Genomic DNA, 25,598 nt, shown 5'->3' on the forward strand with positions numbered 1-25,598 from the left:
GGCACAATGAAAACAAAATTGAATACAATGAACAATAATATTATCATTAAATTATGTTAATACTTCATATAGATTCTTCATCCATCTTTCTGAGCATACGTCCAATCTTTGTAAATCTCCTATTTTTGCATAAGGTAACGACTCTAGCCATAACAACATAATTGTCATAATGATTAAAACATTAACCAACCTACATCTGATGGAATAATATATTTTCTAAATAGTGATTAAAGACCTATCAATATGTTTTCTTCTTCTAATAGGAATTAAGAACCACAAGACTAATGAATGTCTAAAATGTTACAAAGGAAAATCATGCGACAAAACCAATCTATCTCTATCTCAAAATCTTTACCCCTACCTTATTCAATGTATTTCTATCTTTATCTCTCTCTACATTATCCTCTCTATCTTATTACCTATTTTTCTCCTCCTTCCACCTCCTTTTATCTTTGCTCCACTTTTATCTAACCTAAACTATCCACATTGTACAAGGAACTTTGACACGTTAAATCTCTTATTGAAACAATTGCCATAAAATTATTATTCAAATTTTAAGCAAATTACACACAAAAAAAACTTAGAAAAGTATATTCTAAATTTTGAAGCATCCCTATAAATTAATAAATTCCTTTAACTTCATTTACATCAGCCTTTTTGCGTTTGCAGCGAAACGGGAGACTCAATCAACAGAGAGGTATGTGAAATTGGCGAAATCCTTTGTAAACATATGAAGAAAATAAATTCCACTCTATGGTCACGGATCTGAAAAAATCGCTCTCGTATGTTCGCATGCAAATCCTTTTACAACAATGCGTTCTTAGATCTTGCAAATTTGTTGACCTTAAATTAGCAGTGATTTCTGAAACGTCGTTTCATTTTACATCGTGTCTTTATTCTTTATCGTCGAGATAAATGCAGACAAGCTGGTTCCGTATTTATTTTTAAATCTCTTAAATTTGGGCATCAAACTTTTGACCTAGGTTTTAATGTTGAATTCTAACATTTTTCTTTTGGTCGATTGCTGGTTCAGTATTTAGGGATATACTAATTCTTTGATGGAAATCTGCCTTAGGTCGAACTTCTTTAGTCATCCATTTTTCGAGGGACACAACCTCGGCCTCATTTCCTTTACCAAGGGCCCATTGACAAATATGCTAAATTTGGTTTCGGAACCCTTCTCATATTACATTTTTCTTTCCACCAAATTAATCTTATTTCTTATATTATGTATTTCACGTTAGCTGCTTGTAGATTAGGTTTTTCCTGTTTAGTTTCCAGATGGTCCTGAACCGTAGCCTTCCCGATGGGAATACCTGTTTATCTCTCAACCAAGCCCTTATATTTATTTTTCCCCGTTTTTGTGTTGGTCAGATAAGGTCAGTAGGGTCCTTCAACCATGATATACAATCAGGGAATCAATTTTCCAGCGATATTATGATAGGCTCATAGACAAGCAACACACGTGTATCAGGGGCACGCCCATTGGTTCACAGGGTGATAATACATTCCATTTCTATCAGAAAGTCAGGATCACTTGATAGAAAATTTTCCTGCTTTACAATATCTTTCTGTTATTTTAATTTCTATTTATGTCAATTAATTTGACATATTAATCACATTTCTGAGGATTTGAACCTGTCATCTCTTCTTTCAGAGATGGCATTTTGCTGCTCAAGTGCATCCTATTTGGGTGGATGTAGGCTCTGTTTTAATTTGTTTCACTTTGCATTAATTTTTCCAATGTAATCTCCTTCTAGTACCAATTTAATGATAACAATTATGGAGAATTTGGGTGCCAATTTCCTGGATTTTTCTCGTCCTTTAAACTTTTCCATGCTTCTATTGAGACGTATCTGGTTTGTTTGGAACTCATTGCATTTTTTTATCCAGCACGCTTTCCTTTTCTTTCTTCTACAAGTAGAACTGGCTGTGGTTGGATTTGGAGTGATATTTTCTTTTTCTCTTGCTAATTTGGTGAGGTTTTTGCAACATTCCTTGTGTGGTAGTTCTTGTATTGCATTTTATAAATTTTTTTAAAGCTTGGTCATGGAAATATGTTCCAATCATACTTACAAGACAACCTTATTACAAGTGTACTCGAGTATTAAGCTGCTCTTCTTTGATGAGGGGTATTTGAGCTTGAGGCTACACATGAATGCACAGGATTGTTGTTATGTTACTGCAGCTAGAAGTAGTTTGAGATGATTTTTCCTGCACAAACTTATCACATGTCCACTTGAGCATCAAGCTGCTGTTATTCGGTGAGGGGGATTTGAACTTGTGTCACTTTGTGAGTGCACTCCATTGTAGCCACACATTGGTATTAGGATTTTTATGCACTTTAGGAATGTTATTTAGTTGTCAGTCAGCATTTTTTCTTGTATGCGCTTGCATCTGTAATCCAGTTCTTTCTCTTTGTTGGACTGCTTCCTATGCATGCAGTTGACTGGATGTTTTTTTTCCTGCAGGTTTTCATTTTAAAGGAAAAATGACTGAGCCACCATTCACACCAAGGGAGAAACTTTACAACAAGCAAAAGTTCTTCCAAAGTGTTCACAAACACATATATTTGAAAGGGCCTTATGATAAGATTACCTCTGTGGCCATTCCAATTGCCTTCGCAGTTACAGCGATTTCTATGATTGTATGCCTTTCTTTGGACCTAATCAATCTTTTTTTTTTTTTGGTCTGTATGGAAGGCTTTTGATTAATATTTTTAGGATTAAGCATGTATGCATTTCCTCAATGGGAGATAAAAGAGCGGTTTTATTAAGTATACTTGGCCAAAATTTGAAATTTGTTCCTATTGACCACAGCTCTGATTCAGGCCTCAAATGTGTTACAAAAGTAGAAACTACATATACACTGTACAATTCGTAGCAACCCTAGGGCAGGAAACAAACAACTCAATCTTTCTCTTACCCTTATTATTTAGTGTTGTCCAAGTTCTGGACATGTAGTGCATGCTGAGTGCCATCAGCAATATAAGAAATTGCAACTGAATGCCAGTGACATAGAATTAAATAATGCAACAATTAGATACTGCACAGTGATAGTATATAGACATCAAACACGAGGAAGGCAATCAATCCATGTAGTAACCAGTGCTTTTAAAGAGAAAATAAGTGCAGATGATATCAATAATCAGGAACTTAGATCTATCAGATTGAAAATGACTACTTATTGCAGACAATAGTTATCTTATCCATTTGTGGATTAAAACCAAGAGTGAATTCGGATTTGGATATTAGATCAACAATTGAAAACCACCTAATATAATAGATGATTCCCATTATTACTTTTCCTTTTCCAAATGGGTATGTTCTGCCCCAAGAAGCTCTGATTGAGTATGCCAAGGGGAATTAATTCATAGTCAATCTCCTACTAAAACAGGAGTTACTTCCCCTAAATTTTCTCTATGGTCTTACTTCTTCTGTAACTATACTGTTAACTCGTAGATTAAAGAATGTTAGGTGAAGGTAGCATAAAAAGTTTTAAGATTGTTTAAATCATTATTTTTATTGCTATTTATATATTTATTTTCCTTTAGTACATTGAAGGGCAGCAAAGTTATGAGATTTTCACACATAGCTGATTGACCGTTTTCATAATTTTTTTTCTAAGAAATTACTTATTTCCATTTTCCAGATGGGGTATTCCTAATGTTATGCCTCAAGAAGCTATGATTGACCATGCCAAGTGGAGTTAGTTTGGAGTTATTTGCCCTTAATCTGCTCTATGGCTTTTCTTCACTTCTGTGATTGGAGTGATTTTGACAAGATTTAAGAATGATAGGTGATATTCGGTAACATAATAAGTTTTTTGAGATTCCGAGAAGAGTAATAGTTTTGAAATAAATCTTTCAATATCATAGCTGTTCAAAATCACCTTAGTGTTATTATGTGTGAACTCTACTGAAATTGTGGTTGTAAGCAGAGTTATATTGTGATTGCAGTTGGGATCAGGTCACTTTTGCAGTGTATTAGTGTCTAGGTGGGCATTGTGACCAGATCACTATTTCTATGAATTACTACTTATGGCAAAAACAATGTAAATCTCTATCATCCATTCCCCCCCCCCGCATTACATTAATTTGAATAATAGTGGAATATTGCAAGGGTTTTGAACCCAACTCTTGCACCTGCACGAATCGTCCTTGCTCACTTAAGAAACACTGAATTGATTGCATCAGTGAATCTCCTGAGCATAGAACCTGAAACTATCTGCAGAACATGAGTGTTCCCACTTCCCATGCACAATGAGACACATTTGCTCTGAAATTTCAAATCTCCTGCGAGTGTGTCTAATGCCTCATTTGGTGCTTGTAGTATCCTCCCCTATTTTTTTCCCAAATAAAGAAACTTGCAAGCTACTTTATGATATCAATTAATTTGCTTAATAACTCAACATAGCATTTTTGTCAAACACTTGGCACACATACTACAATATATAGGAAAATCTGAAACTTCTTATTTGCTAATTAAATAGTGATTTTTGCCATGTAAATGTGCTCATACAATTGTTTAACATGCTGTGACAAATATCTGTTTCGTATTCAACAACTACAATGCAAAGTATAAAAATTTGACAGAAGAAACCTGGAATTAGTTGCTGTAGTATTTTTGCAGATGTAGTTGGCAGCCTTCCAAACCCCCAAATCAGCAAGAATAAACAATAAACTTGTTGCAAATATTGTTCACGCACTGTAGCAAATTCACTATTCATGCGCACTGTAGCAATCACTATTCACGCGCACTGTAGCAAAACACTATTCAAGCGCACTGTAGCAAAACACTATTCATCCGTACTATAGCAAAACACTAAATGAAACCCAGTGTGTTTGGAAACACCATTAATCCTCCTGATTGTGTCTTTCAACAACGAAGAGAATGCTAACAAAGAGGGATTCAGTCCTCCAAGCCAGATAATCAGATATCCAACAACATAACATTAATCTTCATCCAAGCATACTAAAAAGAAGCTCTTCTATTTCTTTTATAGTGTTCTCACAAGAGCTCAATCCTTCGTTTTCTTAATGTGGGATATCGTTTTCTTAATGTGGGATAAAACATAAGTCCCTTTATGTAACTTATGTCTCCAATGTGTTATAAAATAAAGGGGACTCTTTTAATTTAAATATTTCTCACAAACTATAGTATATGCATTAATAAAGTTAAATATTTAAATTTAACTTTATAAAATAGCTTTATCAACGCATAACAAATCTTATCAATGATAAACAAGTCTTCTTGTCGATTTTAAACAATTACCATCAACATACCGCTGCCACTGGATGTCCGACCATGTCCAAAATTACTTACTATAAATAGTAAGTATGCCCAACGTTGCCTCAAAACCCTTCAGAAAGACTTGCAACTGAAACTATCTAGGCCAAATGGCCTCTAAGTCCCTTTAATGTCTTGGTTAGCGTACGCGACCGTGGGGAAATAGGCTAACGACAACATTATGCTATGAACGCTAAAAGGGGACATTACAGTGCTGCACATGAGATGCATTTCCTTTAAAAAGTCCACATCTCCTTAGAGTGTGTCTAATGCCTCCTTAATTGATGTGAAAACAGCCTCTCCTCTGCTGCACTAATCACTACCTAAATGCCTGCACATGAGATGCCTTTCGTGCAAAACTCCACATCTCCTCGCAAAACTCCACATCTTCTCTGAGTGTGTCTAATGCTCAAGTGCTTGACAATTCATTAGCCAAATCTTTCTACCTTGATTTCGAAGGGACAATAATGATGTCAAACTCCCTCTTTTCTTCAGGGAAACAAATATGCCAAGCCCCCTCTTTATCAAGGACCCAAATAGGGAGTCACTCAAGCAATGAATCATCCCTAAGAAAGAAGCTAGCTCGTGGTGATATCAAACTTCCTACTCTGTTGCCTCCTGTAGAAAATTATTAAATGTCGTTCTTATTATCATTAAAAGCATTAATAGTCTGCAACCATTGAAAATATTCAACTTTACACGTCCTCAACATCAAAGCATAAAATTACTTGCTATATTGTTATTTATTCTCCATTCTTTCAAGTAGTCTGTTACTGCAATCTCTGGAGATCTCCAGCCATTTCTCTAAAATCTGGAGATTGATGAGTTTGTGGTTCAGAAGATTCCCTTTTTAACACTAATACAAAATCAATGACAATCTCGTTAGGATATCTAGTACATCTGATTGTCATAACCAGAGTTCCCTCACCCTTAGATATTGTGATGGCAAATTGCTTGAACAATCCTCCCCAACTTGTTTTGAATTAACTTCAGTTGTAGCTTTTCCCAAATCAATCTTTATTATTTCTAACTTTATGTCTTCTTTACCATATTTTTGTTGCAATACAATCCATTGCTCTCCCGGCTTCTCGGCAACACTGCTATTTTCTTATGTTGAACTTAAAGCTGGGTGGGTAGACTATTGTTGATTTCAAATGTCATTTCAAACTGTGAAAGGTGTTGTAGATTGGCATTTGTTGGAAAAAATGTGGAGGCAAATGAACCCATCCTTGTTATCATTTTCCCTGTGGGATTTTTAATATCAAGCAAAATCATATTAACCTTAGTTTAAAAGCTCAGAGACAATGTTTACACATGCGATTCCACTTGAAATAATTTTTAGAAAATAGAAACCATGAAATCTTTAACATGAGCAGTAACATTGTAAATGCTTACCAGCGTTTTCACATGTTCCCTATGGCAGTGTCAATTTCCTTCAATGAGGCCACCTATGTTCCGCACATAGAAACTATTTGCCTTTAAATATATCATCACCAAATAGGACTTTGTAGGCCCCGTACAATTAGGTTGAAAACAACACAAGAAAATGATCTATAACTTGATTCGGGTATGGGAGAAACAGCTCCAGATTATTTCTGCGGCCTGCCAGTAAGAAAGATTGCTACTCATGGTGAAATCACCAACTGTTGCTTCTTATTCTGCTACCTTTTCAACCAGTCTCCATTGTGAACCAATATAGAAGGTGATGTCGCTTAGTTGCTGTTATAAATGCTGAAGCTCTCCTGGCAATGATTCACAGTGACCATTCTCACTCATTTAAACTTTACTATGTGTGCACAGGCAGTTTAATCTTTCTCGTCCAAATGAAACTCTGATAACATATTGTGCACCTTTTATTCTTGCCTTTGCCGCTAAATCAAATACTTTTGCATATCTTACCCGCTCTTATACCAAATGAAGGATCAAACACTGGATTGATTGCAGATCAAAGAAAAATTGAAATATTATTGTTCAAATGACTCAAATTGGGATAATCTTTACATTGATTAGCATTGGCTATATAAAGCCTTTATTCCTGTGAATAACTACTTACCATACTAACTTCCCATAATTAACACGTCTAATTTTTTAACTTTTAAAATCTAAACTATAAACTTAAATTAATGTAAAATTCCAACACTTTCAAATTTTGCAAAATTTGTTACAATATTTTCATCTAAAGTAATTTTGAGTTATTTAGCTAATTTCTTTACTTGACAATGTTAAATTATTTTGACAATTTTGTGAGATACATTTACTAATTTTAAAATAAATAAATTTATGTAAGGCAAATTTAATGTCAATGGCTCTTTTTGATTTTTTTCCCTTGCTTAACTTATCTGAATTTTTTGATCATTGAACTGAAATTCGAATTCGAACCTTGTGAATTGGATTGTATTTGAAATATCCCAAACTAGATTTTGACATGATTTGCTTCATTTTATTGCAAAATAGCAATATGCAAACATGCAAAGGAAATCATATAGATTTCCAATGGAATAAGCAATTACAAAGACAAATCTATTGAAAATGATTCTGATATAAAATATGATGGCTGCTACATCAAATATACTACCATTACAATGCTAGAACATGTATAAAATTTACATGCAACATACACACATAATTCCTATATAATATTATCAAGTACCTATGACGCATTATCTCCAAATCACAGCCATGACTAGGACAGCTGTTCACAAAATTGAACAATGTAATACACCTGCGAATCCTGAAGTGAATCCACCAAGGGGGCTAATCTGCATTATCATCCAAATCGCGAAACCATCTAGGATTTCTGTCCTAAGGATGTATTGGACCTCCAAGCAAAGCTCCAAGCTCACAAAGAAAAGACTCAAAATAAAAATAACGATCTCCAGAATGCCTTCTCAATTACCTATATTTCTCCTCTTATAATAGCCTTTTCTCTAATTTGAGAGAAATACTTTATTTCATTTCCCTCTAACAAGCAACTTTAAGTCGTAATTTATAGTTGTCATTATAATAAAATCTCTTCCTTAATTTAAGGAACTTAACGATTCTTATTTTGTTGAAAAAATCACTTTTAATTAAATTAGTTAAAATGAAGTCATCCTTTTAATAATTAATTCATTAGACAACTTTAAAATAATTAATTTCATTAATTTATTTCCCTGACATTTGGGGACATAACAGCATTATGGGCACAAGTTTTCAGATGGTTTATAAGATGACTGGAAACGAGTACTGAGAAGGCTTATGTCCATTTGATATCTTGACAATAGGTTTAAAAGGCTGGGAAATTGGCTAAAAGCATTCTAAAACATTCTAGAGGAATGGACACTACAATGAGTTTAATATAGAGTTGAAATTTCAAGGTTAGGCGATTTCTGACTTTTCAAGAATCAAAACCAGATTGGCATGGTGGACATGAAAATCACTAATAGAAATCAGCTGAATCTGACAATTTTCATGTGCCTTAAGAATTTGATATATTTTGTTATCTGAATCTGCATATGTATTAGCTTTGGCATTGAGTGAATTATATCATCTTTCTACAGCTTAAAACTAATGTATAGAAAGGCCTGAATATATATCACTCACACTTTTCATGTGCCTTAAGAATTTGATATATTTTGTTATCTGAATCTGCATATGTATTAGCTTTGGCATTGAGTGAATTATATCATCTTTCTACAGCTTAAAACTAATGTATAGAAAGGCCTGAATATATAACACTCACACATAATGTACTATTTCTATTTTTACATTCCAGCTTAGTAAAAAAATTAGAAAATCTCAAAATTGAGCAATATCTAGCTATGTTTTATGCATTTGTTATATCCTTTGAAGCACTATCTAAGGAAAGACAAGCGGCATCATTCTGCAAGGCTATTTATCTCATGGAATTGGAAAGAGGGGAATGTTTTGTATATAGACAGACAAAGACACTAACAAGTATCTTGCTTTAGTGTGTCAAGATATTACTCATTTCTGTTCTTACATTCCAATTTGGTTATAATTTGTGAAGATCTCAAATTGTGCAATATTAGCTTTGTTCTTATGCATAGATTGTCTTTTGAAGGACTAAGGAACCATTTGTTACATCTTTATGCAGGGCCGTGGCATTTACAATATGTCTCACGGAGTAGGAAAGAAGGAATGACAACTTTGTCAGTATTGGGTCTTTCAAGGCAATGGAATTTTCTAATTTTATTGTTGTGGAGTATGGACAAATGGTGAACTGTTTATCTGATCTTTAATTTCAAAATACTTCAACGATTAATAGCTGAGCTACAATTGATGAGAAAAATAAATTGCTGCCATTTTCCTGTTTCAGATTACTGTTATAAGAACAGAAAATAATAGTTCATGGGGTTACTACAAATTTTGTTGTGCTTGGATGAGTAGAAAACAGTTAATATTTCTTGCTTTTGGACATGTGAATAACACATTCTATAGTTTTCAACTGTGTGTTTTTACAAGTTTTCTGTGCAACAGTTATATTTCTGAATTAAAAAGTATGATATATTGATGAAGTCTTAAAATTTCTGTAGTTCAGAGAAAATCTATGACTTTAGGTAATACTTTATATGTTTGCTTCCATGATGTTCTACTCCAGCTTTTGGAGGCATTTTGATTCATTTTTGTTTTCTGTATTTGGTATCACTCATTAATGTATCAACCATTGTTGTTTTCAGAAAAATATGTTTTTTCTCATTAGGCTTTTTATGGGGTCTTATTCTGAAATTGCCCCTGGTGGCTAATTCTCCAGGCTATTTTTCAGTCTTTTAGATTTCCAAGGCAAGTTGGAATGGTCAATGTGGCTATTGCCTTTTGGATGCAGTTTCTTTGATGGCTTCAAGTACAGCACTAATTATATCGGGTTCATTCAGATCTGATCCCCAATCAATAGTCTCCTTCGAGCTCGAGTTATTCTGATTATTCTCTTGGGTTTTGTGGAATGTTTTATTGAGATTGAGTTCATGGAATTTGTAAAGCAGAATGCCACTGATAAATGTTATTACCCAGTTCCTTGCAAGGACCTCAAGTCCTGTCAATTTTTGGGGCTTGTTGAAATCAGCATCAGTTAATTCTGGGGACTAATTGATGATTTCTCATTTCTATTCAAAATCCTCAGTGACATTAATTGAAATGTTCCAGTGATTTCGGTAGATCTACTATATTCCTTGCCATAAGGTATAATAGTTTCATTGAGCACAAGATTCCTCCATTTCACCTTTGTTGGGCAGGGATGTAATTTCTGCAACTATTTTCTAAGTGAAACGGCCCTTTTTATAATGTTTTCTCATTGTATAGCTATGGAGATTGGTTGGAGATGTATACGCTAACCCTAGCATAGGAGGAGGTTTAGGAGGTGGGAAGGATCTTAACAAACCTTTTAGCTTACTTTGGAGGCAGAGAACCTAGATTCCAAAGAGTTCAATCAACATTTTTCTTCTGCCAGTAATGATATCAACTTGAAACATTAACTTTCTTTTGTGCTACAAGATCAAACACATTCATCCCAAAGGCCCACCCACAAGAATTACCCCATAGCGAGAATGAATTTTGGTGTAGGAGAAGTTAAGATATTTGTGGCATTGGTGAAATGTCTCAAGGTAGGTTTGGACTGCACCATTGACATTGTCATGTAAATCTATTGAGAAAGAGTGTTGGGTCTTTTGAACCACAACATCATCTTCTAAGAATACCAATTTTTCAAAGCAAGGTATATTTCAGAGTATAGAATCTTAGATAGTTGAACATTGAAAGGTATTTTGGATTTTGAAACTTAATAACACTCTTCATATCATGAGAATCTTTAAAATAATAACTCTACGCTTCTTCATCTTGTAGCTGCTTCAACACAGGAACATATTATGTATTGAACCAAGTAAAATCGTCTATACTCTTTACCTTTATAATTATTGCTCCCTTGTGGTTGTTCATGGAAATCCGAGGCGTCATAGCAACATGATTGACTTAATTAGTGACTATATGAAAGACAAACTACTTTAGTGATCAACATTCTCATCTTTGTTCACCACCACAAATGATCTAAATAGATAAAGTGGCAAAGGTCATGAGTCTGTACAAAAAGAACTAGCAAGAGCACAAAAGTAGCATCAAGTCAAAATGACAAACAAGAAGAAAGGAATTCTCGAGAGGTGAATTCAAAAGACTTTTGAACAAAGCCACAACCAAAATGACCCAAAAACAAAGGGGCAAAGAGACCAAAAACCACCAAACACCAAGATGTGGGTGCATGAGAAGAAGGAGCCAATGCAAACCAAAAAACTAATGCTTGGGGAGAGAAGGCACCCAACAACCTCAAACTAGAAGACAAACAACCAAAGAACTAACCACCACAATATATGAGAAGCTAGAAGTACTCGGAAAGGCAGAAAAACAATACCAACTTCTTCACACAAAGAAGGGGAATGGACCACAATGCCATGATAGCTGAAAAACCACCACCAAAAGAACAACCATGAAGTCCCTAAACCCCAATCATGGAAAGACATAACACAATAGAAGCAACAACTGTGAAATGCCTCACCAAAAGCCAAGGAGAAGAAGGAACAAAAAAAGTCAGAAACAGGCCAACTAAAGAACCAAATCCACTAGACATGAAAGACCAAAGTATTGGGGAGAAGATGGAGAAATCAATATGACACCAACACCATAGTTGAGAAGAGCGAGAACCACAATTGCGAACAACAAGAAAGCTAGAACCTAGTACACCAATGCTCACACAACCAGAGTGAGCCAACAAATAGAGTCAAAACAGAACAACCCAAGAGAAGAGAAACTCAATTCATCCTCCTAACCTACCACTAGAAGAAGAAGAAGAAGAAGAAGAAGAAGAGGGCCTCCTGCAACAAGCAACAACTTCCCACCAACAAAAGCACCTCTAAAAGTCGAGCCTCCACCTCAAAAGGGCTTATACCTCAACGAGAAGCAAGAAAGATGAAAACAAAGCAAGGACCTCAACCCCTACTCAAGGAAGAAGAGAAACACCCACCTCAAAAGGGGTAGCAAGATTAGAGAAAGCCTCACACACCATTGATGGCCAAAGAAGAAAATCCATAAAGAGAAAGAAGGAACACCCACCACAAAGAAGCAACCGAAAACTTCCAAAAAGTAGTAGAGGAAGGGAGATGAGAGGAGCCACTCAACACATACCCTCAACAACCACACTTGGGCATGTAAAATAAAACATAGAAACTAGAAGAACAAATGGGAGAGAGGCCACAAAAACTAGAGGGAAATAGAGTACAACTCTTGTGAAAAATAAGAAAAGGGCATCCTTAAAAACCCCTCAGCTTCAGCAAAGAAAAACGCTACTATACTAAAATCTAAATGAAGGACATCATCAATAGCTATCCATCAACAACCTTACATCTAGACACCCATCTTCATCATTTGGATCATTGTTGTCTGTTGATATTGATGAAAGCTCAACCCACGACTTCTAAGAATCACTTGCATGCAAACCCCTGTCATAAAAAGAAAAGTAAAGCTATATAGGCTTGAATTTAAAGATCCATAGAAGATGCAACATTATTGATTGGAATTGTATAAATTCAAAAGTGAATAAATTATTACAAAGAAATATCAATCCTTATAAAAGGAGATCTAAACCCTAAAAGATAACTAATGTAGATTGCATAATAATAATTAATAAAAGAATTAATTATTATGTTTAAAGTTTAACTTAAGCAAACTAGAAATAATGAGTAACAATATTAATTAAATCAAGATGATTTAATCAATAAAATGCTACCTTATTGTATTGTCTTAAAATGGAAGCACTTCCATGTTAAGAGTGTTTAACCCTCTGAGTAAGTGGTATGGGGTCATGTCAAGCAACTTGAATGGATCTTTAACTCAAATCTCACTTTTTCCCATATTTTGCCCCTTTTTCACTTTCTTCACTTTTCTGGCATTCTGAGATTTTTGACCTCAAGGTTAACGTCGACCTTGACCCTGACCTAGGTCAAGTATGACCTCGACCATGACCTAGGGCAGGAATGATCTTGTCCCTAACCCCAGGTCCAAATTTCAAGGTTCCATGATTTTTGGATGTTGGGTTTCGAAAAAAAAATTGTTTTCCTGCATTCGGATCGACAGTTTTGATCTCTGCAATGGTAAACTCTTAAATTGCATTTAATCTAGGTCCATTTCTAGGGGTTAAGGTTAACTGGGATTTAATGTTCCCATGTCAGCCTTCTCTAGAAGTTTGTGCCTTTGATCTCTATATAAGGAAACCTTCTCCTCTCATTTTCTCAAAGACTTAAGAACAAACAAGGCATAAGGAGATGAGACAAAGTTATACTCTTTCATGATCAAGCATTCAATCATTATCAAGTTCGAGCAAGCATCCATCTTCAAGCATTCAATTCATTATGGAGATCCATTAGTAGTTATTGAAGGATTCAAGCTCTATGGAGCCCTCTTGTTGAAGATTCATCTGTTTCCATTCAAGCCTCTTCCTAATTCAAGCTCTTCATAACAACTTTGTCGTTGCTTCTATCCACAATGAAACTATCAAACCTACTAATGATGACATAGTGACTACTAAAGTTTCATTGACTCCTTTTGATATGGCTTCTCATTATGGTCCTGGTTGTCATTTCCTAGTTAAACAAGGATTCAATGATCAAGCATGTGGTAAGCATAAACATGGAATTCAAATTCCCTTACAGAATGGGGAGCATAAGCATTCTTATGGATTGGGATTAATCCTCAACAACAAATCAATATTAACATCTCCAATAACACTTCAAAACATGATGAAACTATGAAGGATTTTGACCAAGAAGTTCTTTTACCTAAACTCCTTCATTCTAAGATGATTACTAGACCTAAATGCAAAAAGAAATGTAGTCCACACTTAAAAACTCTTCCTTTTTGTTTATATCATAGATTTCATGATCACTCTCCTAATGAATGTCAAATTTTATGTTATAAGATTAGGCAACAAATTGATAGTAAGGTTATTTATATATCATGTGGCAATGAGTTGTATTTCAATCATGTTTTCTCTAAATAACATTTATGTTCCTATTATGGAACACCGCATCATGTAAACAATGTTAGCCTAATCGTTGGGGGCTTGTTGTCTTCTATAGTATTGTGAGCAATATCATAGGTCCCCTTTCATCCTTGTTCCTATGCTTGGGGGGCAAGGATGTCATCGCCCTCTTTTCTGTCTTTCCAGGATTCACTTTTCCTTGGTTAAGCAATATCTATCTATTATGTGATATTCAATCATGCATGAGAATTATGGTTTGCATTGAGGATCTTTGTCCTTGATCATAACCTATTTCATTATTTGACATTGGATTTTCATGGTTGATAAATCTCTCACCTTGGAAGTTGAATTGTGTGCTATCCCTCACAAGGGTTGCTTTTTCTCTTCTTACATGATATCTCTTTGCATTCGTACCTTCCATGACCTCATAGGCACTGTGACCTTCTTGGCTTGGATTGGGTGTTGTCTTTGGATATTGTCCTGATGTTGAAGAAGGCTTTATCCTTGTTCTTTTCTTTCCTTAACATTTCAAAATAGTATTTATTTTTGCCATCTTAATGAGGGGGGCATATATACGGCCTCCCTCATTCTATATTATGCATTTTTGTTCTAACCTTTTATTTTGCAATATGCTAAATCTTGAAAAGTAACACACATAAGTTGCTAAATCTTGAAGGGACACATATTTCCAATTTCAAATATGCTAAATCCTCGGAAGGTAACGTACGTAAGTTGCTAAATCCTGAAGAGATACACATTTTACAAATGTATTCTATGGTGATATAAGAATATGGATCTATGGGTACTTCATAAAAGTTGTCAGAAGACGCACTATATACATGCACAAAGCTGCCAGAAGGCGCATAACTTTATTGGGTGACTACCAAGTACTTTCTTCATGGGCCATCCTATCCTTTTTGTGGTTCACAATGAGATACACACATCTTACTAGGTGAGCTAGCCACCTCTCTCTCTCTCTCTTCCTAGAGATGTCTCTCATATTGTAATCTTGGAGTTGACAAAGACTTGAGTCCCTGGGGGCATAAGGATCTCTTTGTCCCTTTGATTTTAATAAGATTGTCTTTTCATTATGATCTACTCTACCAAGAGTTTGCATCGAGTCCATACTCTTGCTAAAGTGGGGGCTAAATGTATCATCTTAAAATGGAAGCACTTCCATGTTGAGAGTGTTTAGCCCTTTGAGTAAGTGGTTTGGGGTCATGTCATGCGCCTTGAATAGGTCTTTGACTTGGATCTAACTTTTTCCCCTATTCTACCCCCTTTTCCTTTCTCTTTCTACACCTTTCTAGCATTCTAGACTGAGATCATGAGGTTTTTGACCTCGGGGTCAAGGTCGATCTCGACCTTGACCTAAGTCACAGATGACCCGTCCCTAACCCCAAGTCCAAATTTCAAGGTTCCATGATTTCCAAATGTCGGGCTTTAGAAAGAGTTGTTTTCTAGATACTGGGTCGACTGTTTTGGTCTTCGAAATAATAAACTCTTAATTTGCATTTAATCTAGGTTCATTTCTAAAGGAGATCCATTAGTTCATGTCAGGTTCATTTCTAAAGGAGATCCATTAGGGCATAATCTAGGTTCATTTCTAAGGGTTAAGGTGAATTAGGATTTAATGTTCCCATGTCAGCCTTAGAGAAGTTTATGCCCTAGATCTCTATATAAAGAAGCCTCCTCTCATTTTTTTAAAGATAGACTTAAGAACGAATAAGGCATAAGGAGATGAGACGAAGTTATACTCTTTCATGATCAAGCATTCAAGCATTATCAAGTGCAAGTAAGCATTCAATTCATTAAGGAGATCCATTAGTAGCTATTAAAGGATTCAAGCTCTATGGAGCCCTCTTCATGAAAATTCATCCATTTCCATTCAAGCCTCTTTCTAATCCAAGATCCATTCAAGATTGGTGTTGAAGATTGAAGACAATTGATTTGAGACATCCTATATCCTATTCTACATTCATTTAGAGCATCCATACTTGTGGATTGAAGGATTTGAATCCTCCACAAGGGTTACAACATAAGCAAGGTGAATAGTTCCATTTACTTTGTTTATCTATATTATAATTTCAATTTCAAGGTTATTTCCAAACCAGGGTTTGACTAAGGCAAACCCCCCATCCAAACAACAAAACCATTTTTCTTGCATTTATAGGTGTGAAACAATGAATATCAGTGCATATTTGAGTACCCTTTTCATTGAACTTGTAGGATCTGCAAATATAAATTTTGTCAGAGCAATGCAGGTCAAGGTCGACAAATTGGGGCACAATTGTGCCCTAGGGTAAGATTGTGCCCCTTTATCTGGGTCAAGGTTGACCTACCATCAGAAAAGGAAAAAAATTTTGAGTTTTGAAGATCTCACAATTTTGGTTGAGGTTAACGGAAATCGACAATTTTTAGGACCGTTTGATATGGTTTTCAGTTAATTCTTTTTCGACGGTAAGTACCTTTTATTTCTTCATTTCAATATTAGTCTCCTATATTTACATCTCGTAATAGTAATGTGTGTGTGTGTGTGTGTGTGTGTGTGTGTGTGTGTGTGTGTGTGTGTGTGTGTGTGTGTGTGTGTAAAATATGGGCCTAGGGTCTCTTTAATGTGCATTATTCTAAACCCTATTCATCATCCATATTTTATCCTATACACTTATTACTCTAATACCCCCTTTTAAGATAAACTTAGGGAGTAGCTAAAAACTTAGAAACTACTATTGAAAGTAAAAATGGGTCCCAACAACAAGGCTTAATAAAGTACCCAATCACAATCAAATCTCTGTCCAATGATAAATAGAGAAACCCACATAGGAAAAACCCTACTCCAAGAAGAAATGAAAAGAATATTGAAAGAACTAGTGCAAGACTACAAAAAGCCTCCAAACTAAAGAATGTCCCAGAAGATAGGAACAAAAAGATGATAATGAAGAATGCCATTGAAGCATGAATAAGTTGCAAAGCTCTATCGAAAAGTAAATGTTGATCCGAAGAACCTCCACTGTAATAGAATTTGATTAGGTTGAAAATATTATAATCTATATGAGTGCCCTAAGTAGAAAATGCTCAAATAAGGAGGCACACAAAGGAAAACAATTGAAATAAAAGATATAGATGACATAAAACACCAAAGTCTAAAGAGTCGACCAATTGAACATGGAAGACAACATCCAAAGTAGGAATGAAAAGGAAAATGTCTATATGGAAAATGATCTATCTCACTAAAATGCATAGGTACCTAGCCACCACATCTGCCTAGTACATTGGAAGAAATATTAAATACATAGCTCACTCCAATGAACCAAGGAAGCATAATAACCAACATGAGAACCCCCCTAATGTAGACAAGAGTGAGGTGACAAGCAACTGAAAAAGTGACCAATAAGAATGACATGTCAAGAAACCACAATCAAGATGCACAAAAGAATACATAATAGTGTCGTGAGGTGATCAATTTAAGACACGTCATGAGACTAATGTCATGGAACAAATACTCACTGACAAAGGTAGATGACAAACAAAGGAAAAACATCGCCATTACACTTAATCTAAGTAGTGCATTTACAATAAGGCACAAGATATAGTAGATCCCAAGAAGACAATAATTTGTATGAGTGTCTTTAGATGACATTGCTCGAATTAGAAAACAAAACAAACAAATGAAGCGAAAATACAGATAGAACTATGACACTTTATCTCAGTGCATTTGTAAAAATACTTACAATAGATGTCTACAAAGATCAAAGAGACATAAGGCTGGTACTACCAATAATACAGGCCATGACAAGTCATCCAATATAACAAAAATGATCCCCAGACTTGAAACAACTAAGATATCCACCAGAGTGCATAAATCCATAAAACATAATAGAATGTACTTGGAGAAGAATTTTGAAAAACAACCAACATCATTGAAAAGAACATAGGACAAGCTTTCCAACAATATAAAGTTCCCTAAAATAGAGACTAAATGCTCAAGATATGTCTCTTAGGGCGAAAAATAGAACCCTAGAGTTTGATGGCACAAAAAGCCTCCAAAAAGCTTCAAAACTGAAAAATACCTATACTACTATGACAAACTCAAAACCAACTTTCTGATGATATCTTGTTTGTAGAAAATAGAGTTTGTATGCTCGAGATATGAGAAAAAAATTGAAGGTAAGGTCTAAACTGAGCCAGAAGTGCTAACATGCATGCTGATGCCAATAGATGATGAGCTTGAATTTGATAGTCAAATGGTTGTCGAGGGAAAAAAATGCCATTTCTTGGAAAAAAATGCCAAAAAGAATGAGGCAAATAGGAAAAATACTAGTATGCCAATAAAAAGAAGCCAGTGTTGGAAAAATAATTATTATGGCTAGAAAATGCATATATTGAAAATATTCCTTTAAAAAAATGCTAATCCGCCCATGCAAAGGCCTCAAACCTCTTAGGACCACCAAAAAAGTATTGAAAGAAGCTTGAAAACTATTAGACAAATCGAAAACTACTTATATATGGAAAAACCATCATTGATTAGGCGTAACTCACCAACAAAAGGCAAGAAATCAGTGGTGCAGCTGACTATTGCCTAGTAAACCACCACCAGTGGTTGAGAGGCAAGGAAGCCAAGTGTTGAGGCCACAAAAATGCCCACCCAAGCACGTCACCGAAAAGTATGGTGCGGGGGCCCAAAAAATAACCTACAACAGAGAGATTTAAAGGTAGTGGGTTTGAAGAGAAGCAAGCACAAGAACTTGTGGGGGCACCACATGGCATTTAGAGGATAGAGCCTTAAAAAAATGCACCCACATGTTTTAAAATGTGCAATGTGGGACTCATAAAATGGCACACCCACAAAATGAGTGCATGGGGCTTGAGGAAATATTCAACGACGTCAAAAGCATGGGCACATATCCTTAAAAAATGTCATAATTTCTTGGCAGCCTGAGCATAGTTTCCAAGGTACTTGGGCATGCAGAAGGGAAGGAGCTAGCCCACAAGGGTCAAAAAAGCACAGTCCCACCCTTTTCAAATTTGCGTTGCACTTTGAAAAAGGATACTCTTAGGTCAAAAAAATGTAACACAAGGAGCAGAGGTATGTGGAGCCTAAGGAGTAGACATATATGGAGGAGGTTCCCAGAGGTATGAACTCGTGGGGCCCTCATAGGCTTGACTGCATGCGTACGAGGTATGGTGTAGCCCTTCTACAAAAAAAGTGTCCTGTAAATATTGTCGTGCCTCCAACTATCTTGAGCTTGCAGGTACAGTTTGTGTCCCTATTGTAGCAGCATGCGGGCCATGAAAAGCACATGGGGCCTTAAATAAAATATGCATCTTTATTACAAAAAAAGCTCCCTCCTTTTAAAGCATGCACACACTTTTCAAATTGTCATGTATAAAACATATTTTCTTTGAGAAAAAACTTTTAAAATAAAAAAGTGAGCTCCCTTTTTGAAAAAAAAATCATTTTTTGAAAAAAAAAAATCATTGTCTCGTAATGCATGCCCAAGGTTGTACAATCTTGGGCCAAAAATGTTTGCCTCATATTTCAACTTTATCCAAATTGGACATATTTTATAACGAAATAGGGGTTTTGGGGAACTCTAAGCTCAATGGTGATGTCTGTTTGGACTCATAGTAATCAGAAACAAAGATCCCCTACCCCCACCCCCGATCCAATAAATAATCTTCTATAAAAAAAAAAGATCTGAGAACTAAGGACAAACTTCTCATGAAAAGAACATGAGCGTTAAAGTCTAAAGCTCTAATACCATGTTAAAGTTGAGGAAAGCTCAACCCACAACTTCCAAGAATCACTTGCATGCAAACACCTACCACAAAAAAAGAAAAGTAAAGTTATGGAGGATTGAATTCAGAGAACCACATAAAATGAGACATTTTTGATGTACAAAAAATAAATTACAATTGTATTGAATCAAAAGTGAATGAATAAATTAAAAAGAGAGGTCAATCCTTATAAAAAGAAATCTAAATCCTAAACGGTATCTAACCTAGATTGCATGATAATAAATAATAAAAGAATTAATTATTATATGTCTAAAGTTTAACTTAAGCAAACTAGAGATAATAAGTGACTTAATAATAAAATCAAGATGATTTAATCAACAACAAAATACCTTATTCTTTAAAATCGCCCTCACCCTCTCCCTCATTGTTGTTGCTTGAAAACCTGCCCCAGCCTTTGCTCCTATCGCTCATTGTTTTCTCTTTCACCACCACAAATGTTGCAATCACGTTATCTGAGAATACACAAAAATGATACAATCCATCATCCATAAGTTTAGGATTATGACTCTGATCACTTATGGACTTACAGAATTTGTGATTTCTAGACCATTCCTTAGTCAATCTTGTACCCAAACAATAAAGATCCTTAGGTACTACTTTTGCAACCAATTTAATGTTGTACTCTATGTATTGGTTGCATTTTCAGATTTTTCCAAAGCTTGCATCTTATCCTTCAATTCCATGATCATTGTAGCACTATCATAGTGAAGTTCTTTGGTATGATAGATAAGTAATGACAACTCCCAAATAATAGGCTCTACTTTTCCAAAGTAACATGGGTGCCTTTGGTAGTTGCTTTGGATATTGATAGTTGGAAACTCTTTATTTCAACACTAAATTCTTGTGCAACATGGGTATTGTTGTTTTCTTTAGCAATAACAATGTATTTTTTTCTAATCATATAATCTCTCAATTGCTCTGTGAAAGACTTGGCACTAAGCATCTCCTCCATAAACTTAGTGCCCTTTACTATATTTCATCTTGAAACTCCACTTATCTTAAGGTTAGTGGAAGAGTTAGTTGTCGTTGATGGATCAAAGGTAGAATGATCAAGATGACAAGCAAGTCTCCAAAGACTACCAATAGTCCATGAGAATATCATTAGCTCACTGGTCATCATTGAAAATCAAGGGTTCTTCTCATGGTATACATTAAGTAGATCTAGGTGCAAATCTTAAGATGTTGGACTCACCAACTAGTTGGTCCCTAGCCCAACTTTGTGAATTAAATTTGACTTTGTCATAAAAGTTTCTAAAAAATCTTGTGCAAAACTAATGATCATATCATTGCATGATATACCTCTCTTTGAGCTACTCTACCAAACAACCTAAGAACTTGCTCTATGAGTTTTGTACTATTGATCATATTTATCAGACATGAGGATTACAATTGCAAAATATGTTTTATGGATTTTCATAAGCCTGTTTCAAAGTTCCAATACTCTATCGCCTAACATGATATTGGGAGATCTTCCTTCTCCAACTACTTGTGAATATAAAGTCAATTGTTCGTGTGGGTTGTACATGGATCTTTTTTTTTTTATGGTAATCGACTAAAATCTAGATTAGGTACTATTATTTGTTGAAATTAATTATTATATGTGTATTATGTGTTAAGCTAGAGTAGATTCAAACTCAAGACCTCCTAGATGAGAGGCTCGCACATTAATGTTGTGTTGTAGGCTATTGTCTTATATGAATTCATATTTTGCTAATGTGTGTCATCATTGATTTTGGACTTTTCACGCATCTCCTTGAGTTTCTTGTAGCGCGATACTCGTTAAATTTGGTCTTGATGCATAAATCAAATGGATCAATATTTTCTATTGCATCTAATGATTGCAATCACACAAACTAACTACCATGCCCCTTGAAAAGGAAACTTATATTAGCACGATCCATGAATAGGTTCTCACTGATCACAAAGTTCTATTTTACACTAGTTGATTCAATTTGATTGAAATGTTAAAAAAAATTCAATAACAAACCTTTTTTTGGCAAAAGTGCAACCCAACCATTTTTCCTCATGAGGCATTTTGCTAAAAAATTCATAGTTATCTTCAAGAGCTCAAAACCAATATGATTATGATAAGAAGCCACAAGAGAGAAATAAGTTGGCAACAATCTTTTCATAAGGGACTTTGTCAAAGAGTTCAAATGGACGACTTAAACAACACTCGCTAAGGTTTAATTCCTAGGCTAAAAGTGTTAAATAGTCAAAGTTTACTTTTTTTCCAAGTTTAATTTTTACCTTAGTGTGTGATATTTAAGGATGGTCGAGTTCATGCTGATCTATTGCCAGCTAGAACAAAGGTGGCGTTTTGGAAAGAATTTTAAGACCCATGTATTTGCTTCTTCCTTTCTGAACACTTAAATATGCATGTTGTTGCAATCAACGATATCTATACTTCTAAATAGCCTTTTATGCAGATGCTGCAAGTGTGGGACAATTTGACAACATTTTGAAAAATAAATGTGGTGGTTTATTGATGCTTTTATGTCTTCTATACTTGGTCGCTAGTCGTTAGATTAACGAAAAGATTTGTTGGATCTAGGATTACATTGACTAGTTACATTTTCTCCAACCCAACAATTCAACATATATTCCATGAAATATCCCTTTTTAGAGACATTCAAATGAGTAGTTTACGTGGTTTTGTTTGTGTTTTCATGCTCCACACGTGCTTTGCTTATTTTCAATAATTGTTTCCCTATCAATCCTTGCTCAAGTCTGTCTATTTTCTTTGTGAAATCACAAAATACCACTATAATATTCTTGAGACCTTTAGAATACATTAATCATTCTACAACTCGGTGTGATCTACATGGGAATCCTAGAATCATTGACAAATACAACCCGAGCTATAAAGTTCTTAGGTCATGAGACTCCATGTTGGAATAATTAATAACTTGGTTCCATGTTAACAAGTTGTTATACCAGAACTTCAATTTAATTGTTGACTACATATGTGGTCCACATGATTCCTAAAATTCAGAATGCAATTAATGTCTCTACCTCACATATGCCAGCAATAGTCGTTGATTTTTCCTTTACATTCTTAGTTTGTTGTCAGCATATCAGTTTATGTATTTGGCATGTTATCTCTATAATGGGTATGTGATCGTTGAGCCCAATTTGGGTTTCCAACATGGTATCAGAGCAAAATCTAATTTTTGGGCTGTGAGATGAGGACATTTTTTTTAAGAGATTCATTTAGTGATATTTTTCAAAATTCTTTAGAGTGCTAAAGATGCAATATATTTGCAAAAGAAGGAGATGTTGCAAGTTATATCAATTAGTGTGTTGGTATCATTGGTGTTATTTGGGAAGAATACTCACTGTGACAATACTCTCAAGTGTAAGATTTTTTTTTTTGGTAAAAAGTTCTTTTTAGTTATCTCTTCTTATGTTGGTTGTACATGAAGAGGTCTTTTTAGTCTCTTTCATTTTTGTGGATTGTTAGTAGAATCTAGCATTAAATTAATTTTTTAATTTTTTTTAAAAATTAATAAACCCTACTTTAAATTAAATGTAAACAAAAATAATCAAACCAATTAAATCTTAGTTGTTCTATAAGGTGGCATTGTTGGAAACTTCTCTAAGTATCGATATAATGCACAACATGCTCGAGTTTTGAGATTTAGGTTGTCGTTCCACCATTTTTTTGCATTGGAAATGGCCCAAACCTTATAGGATGTAAAAAACTATATGTTTCTCATAATCCATGTTGTTATGAGGATCTTTTTGCACACAGGTTTTGAATAAATATTATTTTTAAAATGTTTTTTGCTAGGCTTGGCTTCACGAAGCCAAACATATTTTTTAATTTTAAGGAACCTTCACAGGTCATGCCTTTTTTTCTTCTTTTTTTTTACATGTGGCCACTTTTTTGACCAATAACTTGGTGCACTTACCCTATTAACTCTATATTTATGTATCTCTTCCCCCTCACCCCCCCTCCCCACAAACCTCTCGATAAAAAAAAAATCATGTTAGGCACATGACAATGTTTTTGTGAATACCATAAGGTATGGCCATGATGTATTAGATTTCTTGAAGACTATATTATAATGTTTTTGATTAAGGAAAACAAGTTTTGATGGGGCCCTGAAAGCCTACAAGACTAAAAGAGTAACAAAGATAAAGCGCTTAAAGTATCAACAACATAAAAGCCTCAGGCTGAACAACAACCCCCCACAGAAAAACAAGATAAAACCAAAAAAAACAGGGAAGCGTAACAAAAAACCAGGAAAGGCCCAAAAGCCCGGAGAACAACTTAGGAAATTTCTCAGAGGATTTTCATAGCTCAAATCTCTAGCTCACACATTCTTCTAGCCGCTTATTTCAAGTCTAAAAGATCTTTATTAGGTTCTTGAATATCCTTTTTCTTTGTGTTGGATCTGGTTCTCTTCCTCAATCCATCCTTAGGAGACTTATCTTTGTCATTTTTGGGAGATTGGTCATCCTCCTTACTAACCCTGTATTCTTAAATTTTGTTTATGAGCACCTTTATGTTGTCATTAGACACTTTAAGAATGTTATAGCTTTGCTCAGGAATTTTCTGTAGAGTGGCCTCCATGGTCTGAACTCTACTCTTCACTTCCTCCACTCTATTTTCCATATCCTTTTCCTCCTCATTTTTCCTATTCTGAATGCTGCAATTATCCCTCTCCAATCTTCCCACTCTATATTTAAGCTCCTTGATTTCATGGAAAGTCCATTTTGTGGTTCGATAACTATCAATAATACTATTTTTTGCATTGTTAAGCACATCCATCTAAGGGTTTTCCTTTGTGATGTTGCTTAAAATAACAAGGGCAAGGTCAATCAGCTCCTCCATTTGTATTTTTCCCTCCTTATTCTCCTTAACCAAAGTTTTAATCATATCTCTCTTTAGCCCCATCCTCGTAGAAATATTATCAAAATTCCTCCAAACTACATTCTTGTCTTTGCCTGAAATCATACAAGTGTAATGGCTAGACCCATATTCCTCAAAATCCTGCTCATTCTCTTCCCCACTCCCCTGCTTCTCATCTTCCTCATCACTATCCTTCCCCTCCTCCTACATTTCCTCCTTGGATTCAATATCTCTCCCTCTTTTCAACCTCCTGAAAGGCTTTCCCACATAATCCTCCTCTCTGTTGCCAGTCATCTTAATAGTAATGTATCTCTTTCCACCCGTCCTCTCCTTACTTTCCTCCTCTTTGAGATTGGTATCTTCCTCCCCATCAGCACTATCACCCTCTGTATCCATGCCCTCTACCCTCACATTGTAGTCTTTATCAGACGAAATCTCAATGCCCTATTTAGGATCAATATGCTCCTTTTACTCCCTTTTCTCCATTTTGATTCTCTTTTTCCCCTTTTTGTGTTGTGGGGTGGCTTCCTCCTCCTTTTCTGAATGCATCTCTTGGTTGTCCCAAGTATGAGATGGGGTATAATTCACTCCTGACTCATCTGACTCATCTTTACCCTCCTTTCCCACCTTCCTA

The 25,598-nt window shown here is 35.2% G+C and overlaps 1 protein-coding gene and 2 pseudogenes across 2 annotated transcripts; 1 reads left to right on the forward strand and 2 right to left on the reverse strand.

Moving 5' to 3' along the window:
• Positions 1–547: 547 nt before the first annotated feature.
• LOC149544210 (uncharacterized) lies at positions 548–9,654 on the forward strand. 2 transcript variants are annotated; one of them, XM_089798725.1, is made up of 3 exons: positions 548–697; positions 2,472–2,647; positions 9,385–9,654. In XM_089798725.1, the coding sequence occupies exons 2-3, from the start codon at positions 2,492–2,494 to the stop codon at positions 9,430–9,432; spliced, it is 204 nt and encodes a 67-aa protein (XP_089654851.1). In that variant the 5' UTR covers positions 548–697; positions 2,472–2,491; the 3' UTR covers positions 9,433–9,654. The 2 variants fall into 2 exon arrangements, with proteins under 2 accessions (XP_089654851.1, XP_089654852.1); XM_089798726.1 differs by having other exon boundaries at positions 670–782.
• Positions 5,802–6,527, reverse strand: LOC149544211 (uncharacterized; annotated as a pseudogene).
• Positions 9,655–10,410: 756 nt separating the features above from the next.
• Positions 10,411–25,360, reverse strand: LOC149544212 (putative galacturonosyltransferase 10 pseudogene; annotated as a pseudogene).
• Between the last annotated feature and the right edge of the window lie 238 nt (positions 25,361–25,598).

The sequence above is a fragment of the Cupressus sempervirens genome, chromosome 8 (assembly GCF_028749045.1).
Source record: "Cupressus sempervirens isolate cs-2001-9-10 chromosome 8, ASM2874904v1, whole genome shotgun sequence".
NCBI classification, from domain to species: domain Eukaryota; kingdom Viridiplantae; phylum Streptophyta; class Pinopsida; order Cupressales; family Cupressaceae; genus Cupressus; species Cupressus sempervirens.